Source organism: Equus asinus, chromosome 8, assembly GCF_041296235.1.
Source record: "Equus asinus isolate D_3611 breed Donkey chromosome 8, EquAss-T2T_v2, whole genome shotgun sequence".
In the NCBI taxonomy this organism is placed as follows: domain Eukaryota; kingdom Metazoa; phylum Chordata; class Mammalia; order Perissodactyla; family Equidae; genus Equus; species Equus asinus.
In genome coordinates this window covers 38,492,959-38,498,778 of record NC_091797.1, presented here as the reverse complement: position 1 = coordinate 38,498,778, position 5,820 = coordinate 38,492,959, and the positions used below count along the sequence as shown (strand labels likewise).

The 5,820-nt window shown below is 34.6% G+C and overlaps 1 protein-coding gene across 1 annotated transcript; it reads right to left on the bottom strand.

Annotated features, from left to right (window-relative positions):
* Nucleotides 1-1,028: 1,028 nt before the first annotated feature.
* On the bottom strand, nt 1,029-1,967 carry LOC139046065 (putative olfactory receptor 2B8). The gene has a single exon (XM_070516837.1). It carries the CDS (start codon nt 1,965-1,967, stop codon nt 1,029-1,031), a length of 939 nt encoding a protein of 312 aa, XP_070372938.1.
* Nucleotides 1,968-5,820: the final 3,853 nt, after the last annotated feature.

Genomic DNA, 5,820 nt, shown 5'->3' with positions numbered 1-5,820 from the left:
ATTCAAATTATATGGGGCTTTGCCAGATGTGAGATACAAAGGCCGTAACTAATAGATGCCTGAGTCAAAGAATTTATAAAATAGTATGAACAGAGAAATCTAAACATATTCTACCCTTTGAAACTTTTGCTGCATTACTATAGGTGAAATGTGTAGACTATGAAACAGGACTTGGGTCTTGTACTATTCAGATGAGATAATGTCCTCAAAAGCCATTCTGAGAAAGGAAAAAGGTGGCTTGCAAAAATTAAAATAACCAACTGCCATAACTTACATCGATGTTTCTCTGACTACGTACGAAATTATATGTAAGCACTGCCTGATGTTATTATCAGCTAAGGGCTGCCATTGTTCTTGGCAGTGTTACATCACATCCTTCACCCAGGGATCCTTGTACAGCCTTCAATGCAATGAATGCTACATAATACGGCCGCCATGCTGGTGAGGTCACAGTAGGACCTAATTTCGGAATGGCTTTATCAGGATTGATATTAGCAGGTTTTTCTTTGAGCTTAAAGCTTGTTTTACTCACAGTTTCCCCACCTATTTCTGTGAAAAGCTCTGATACAGTAAACCTATGGACTTTGTAATATAGCCATCACCAAAATACAAGAATAAGTGATAGCCCTCTACGATTGCTAGAAAATGCTAAAATGTTAATATTTCTTACTGTGTTCCACTGGTTTTATGGTCTTATTTGACTGGGTCTTTATGGTACATACTTAAAGGTCCTTTTGTGAATAGAAATGGAATAATGTTCCCAAATGGGGATGCAAATAAGAAAATCCTGTAGAGCTTTTAAAATTAATAAATATAATGCAGATGATCTACAAACACTGAATCAGTATCTCTAAAGACTGGAATGAAGTCATGAACTAAGATTTGGAACATTCATTTTCATAGGAGAATGACGTAAAGAAATTTCCTTGAAGGTTGTCATGAGAAATTTTGGATGATACGTGGAGAGCACAAACATCTTAAGGACTCTGGTATTCAAGTCCTTTCATTAAAACATCCTCCTTACCCCATTATCTGGAGTCATAGTCCTTCCAAAGCACCTTCCTCATTGCTCCCTTCACATCCTTATTCCGCACTGTATATATGAGGGGGTTGATCATGGGAGTAATGATGGTGTAGAAGAGAGCTATGAACTTGCCCTGATCCTGAGAGTAGTTGTTGCTGGGCTGGAGATAAGCATAGATGGCTGTGCCATAGAACAGAGTGACCACTGTGAGGTGGGATCCACATGTCCCAAATGCTTTTCTCTGCCCTGCTGCAGACTTTATTCTTGAGATGGCCCTGACAATCCCACCATCGGAGAGGATAATTAATGCAACAGGTATAAGAAGAATGATAACACTGGCAAAGAAGAGCTCAGACTCATTCATAGTGGTGTCAACACAGGCAAGTTTGAGCAATGCAGGAATCTCACAAAGGAAGTGGTCTAGTTTATTCCTCCCACAAAGTGGTAAAAGGAAGATGAGGACTGTCTGCAATAAGGAGTTGGCAAAAGCAATAAACCATGAAGCAGAAGCCATCAGGGCACAGAGACGGGGAGGCATGATTACTGTGTAATGAAGGGGCCTGCAAACAGCTACATAACGGTCAAATGCCATAACTCCTAAGAGAATGCATTCGGTGCATCCCAATCCTAGAGAGATGTACAGCTGAACTACACAACCAGCAAAGGAGACACACTTGTCAGCTCCACTGAGATTGACCAGGAGCTGCGGAATAATGCTGGTAGTGTAACACAGGTCCAGAAAGCTGAGGTTGGAGAGGAAAAAGTACATAGGGGTGTGAAGATGTGGGTCCAGGTGGGACAATGCGATGATGGTTGTGTTTCCCAGCAAAGTGAAGATATAGAAGATCAAAAGAACCACAAAGAGGACTAGCTCCAGTTGAGGCCTGTCAGAGCAAGCCAGCAGGACAAAGCCAGTGAAAGAACTTCCATTTCTCTGTTCCATCCTTTGATAACACATGGTTCCTATCAAGACCAAGCATTTAGCAACTTTTTGGAGGTATCTTCAAAAAAAATAAAGGGGGCAGGAGATGAATTGATCATGTTAAAAGATATAACTATGGGATTTTATGTACAACTGTTTAATAAATGATGTACTCATTAAGATTGACATACACCAATTCAGTTTCACATTATCACTAAAAGTAGTATCATTGATATGTAATGTAAGAAAAATCAAATAATGTACCTTGTGTTTGCATCAGTCATAGGTAACAAAGGTCTGTTTCTGATTGAGTTTAATAGAATTTAAAGTACTGTAAGAATATAGGAACATTTTCGAGAAAATGGGAATGAGGGAAACACAGGGAGCGAGATCAGAAAAAATAAAGAGAAGCAGACAGAGGGAGAGAGGTTATTTTAAATATGTATCTCAAATTCTACACCACTGAACTGTACCTACCTCACATGCAATAGAATATAATAGAAGATAATCTCTAAAATACATTCAGATAAAGAAGTTTATGATCTAAAATATACAAAAGACTGAAGTACTTTCAAAATATCACTATAGTGCTGAATATACACATTTTGGCAGTTTCACCTCTCTACTCTACCTAATATATTACATTTGTGAAGGCTACCCAGGTCCTTTTTTTATTGTAGAACAATTAAATACTCAGACACCATTCAATTACCACCATTCAAATACAATGTTTAACTATGCCCACAAGATGCCTAAAATTACCGTACCAATTTTATAAGAACTCTGAAAATTCATTGGCTATGTGTAGTCACTTGGAATCAGAACTCTAAAATCCAGTGGCCACATTTTTCTTTTTCTTCTGCTGATTTCATTTCCACATATTACCAACAACTAGAGTGTATGGATTTCCTGAAAGTAGTGGGATGATTCCCTATCAGCATTATAATCAGGATGAACATTTTTAAAAGTTATCCAATTGTATAATCTTAGTAAAAGAGTAATGCTTTACGTCACTCCCTATGATAAAATAATTAAATATATAAATACATAGAGATAAAGACAGATACATTGTCAAAGCAATGACAGGTCAAAGAGAGGTAATGTAAAACTAAAAGTAATACAAGGAGAGGCATAAAGAAAAGGACATTGATGTATTTTAAAATCTAAGAACATCCATGTACAATCAGTTAATTTTATATATACACCTTTCTGGGAACTATCTTGAAGAGTCAGTTACACTGGACCAAACACATTGCCAGCCCTAAGGTTAGTTGACAGCCATTTTCATCCAGTTATTCAGTATTACGTAAGCATGATCATACAGGAACTTAATTGGCATCAGAAAACGAATATTTCAGTTCTAGCATATTCAAATGGATAATCATATAGTAAATTTTTAATTCTTATAAAACATTTAAAATCTGAATCAGGTTTTGGTGTAGACACTTTTATGTGTGAAAGAAATTGGTACAAAATGGCATAAAATAAATATTAATAAGATCTGAATAAGGGAAAAGCAAAGATCAAATGAAAGAAGAGTTAGTGGTAGAGAGGCAGCTGGGAAATATCATCTATCATGACATAAATGTCCTCCTTGTCCAGTAATTTAGTTGCAAGAAAAATAAACAAAAAAATTATATATTTTGAAAAGTAAAAGCACATATAATAGAAATTTAATATATGATATAAGAGAAAGATTAGTTAAACTAATCTAACTTTACACTCAATCCTAAACAACATGAAAGAGTACTATTTCTCATATCTGGCAAAAAAACAACTATGTAATCAGTGAAAAATTTTTCAAATTTAAAGTTTGAAAAATTAAAGTATCCAAAGGTTGAAGGCTGAACTGATATGCCACTTACACTTAATAATATTAATACCAGCTAGTGTTGTGAGTGTTTGACATGCTCCAAAATATTGACATGCGTAATCTCAACTAATCTCTCAAAATATTTCAAAATTCATTGCCATCTCCTTTAAACATATGAAGAAACTGATTTAAGCGGTTAAATAGATTACCCAAGATCGTTAAACTCCTAAGCGTTTTAACACAAACCCAGGTGCCTTTGACATCAAAGTTTGTACTTTTAGTCACAACATTACTTTGTTGTCAATCAAATGGATGTATTAAAATTCAGAGTAAACACCACATGTGACATAGAAGATGTGGTATTTCACAATATTTCATGCTTCTTTTGATTTCTTATAAGAATGTGATCAGTAGTATCCCCTTAAGAATCTATGGAAAAACATTTCGTAACAGAAATAATTATAAAAATATGAGAGACAGTCTAAACGTGCCATGACAGGATACATCCCCTCACTCACACCTGCTCAGAACAGCAAAGAAAAACAAACCATGGTTCAGTCTCATGCACATATACACAAATATAAAGACAATCATCTGAAATGAACCACTGGACAATTTTTAAATTATATCTAATAAAGGAAGCACTCACCAAATTGAAGGAGGGCAAAAATAAAATGCTAACTCATCCAAGGAAAAACACCAAGATAATAATGCACCATTATAATAAAATATATATATAAAATATATATATAAATATATATATAATAAAATAATGATATATTCTTATATCAATAAGAACCAAGACAGCAGTTGATAACAGCTAAAACCCTGGTGAGACAAAATTGTACAAATGATTTGCTGCTTTACAGGATAATATATATAATAATTTTTAAAATGTTGAATGGCTACCTATCCAGCAGGTATAAAAATGAATATGATTTCAGGTTGAAAAATAAATATCAGACAAGGGAGATGCCCGCTAAAATGGAAAAAAGAATCTGATTGTCTCAGTGTGTTACAATAGCTTCCAATGTCACACTGGGAGCACACTGGGAGGTATTAGGATACTGTCATATTCTGTCTTTTACTTACAATTTTTTTCTCGCTACAATTCAGGAAAATTATTATCCTTCAGAAAGACTGCATATGGGAAAGATCTAGCTGCAAGATGTGCTATCCCATTGATTCTCAAAAGTATGTTCCGCTAATCTACGTCACTTTGATCCCTCCTCCTTTCCTGTGTGGCAGCCATGCCTCCTAAAGCTGTTTGTACCACCAAAAAGTAATCTTTCAAGGGAAGGAATTTTTTTTTGACTGAAGTCAAATGAGAAACTTCATCTCGTTTCCTTCCTACCATATTTAAAGAATTGTGTAATTTGACTGGGAATCATCATCTCTGTTCAGGTAGGCATCAATTGACTTTAATGCAGTAAGAAAGACTGATTCATATTAGACAAAATATATAAATAATAATGGCTGGAAATGTTAGACACGTCCGTCTTAGGTACAGGAATAAAGAATTGTGTCCTTGGTAACTATCACAATGTGACATGATACAGGAAAGTTCAGTTATAAAATTGCACATTAAATATTACTCTGGATACAGAAAATAAATAATTGATAAACTAAGAATATATAGATAGAAAAAAGTTTTTAATTGGTAAAATAAGAATAAATAGATTCTACAAAACAGATGGCATTCTATGTGACAATTACCATCAAAAAGGAATATAATGGGAAGTGACATCTCACAGGAACACGATTTTACAGTAGGAATCAAGAGGATAGGTAACAAATGAAAGAGGTAAGTGCTTAGTGCTGAGAGATATCCAGTGATAGAGGTAATAGTTCACAATTACAATAACTATACAATACGGATAAATAACTCCAAAAATTTTAGTGGAAGAATACATATTTCAATAAAGCTAGATACTTAGCAAACTACACATTTTAAAGACAAAAAACCTCAAGATAATGTCTGTATTTAAGATATTTCAAATTATACAACATTCACTGATATATTTAACACACACACCCTGCCCTGTCCAGTTTCCTGAATGA

Coding starts and splice junctions, on each gene's coding strand:
- LOC139046065 (XM_070516837.1), bottom strand. CDS start 1,967: ATGGAACAGAGAAATGGAAGTTCTTTCACTGGCTTTGTCCTGCTGGCT.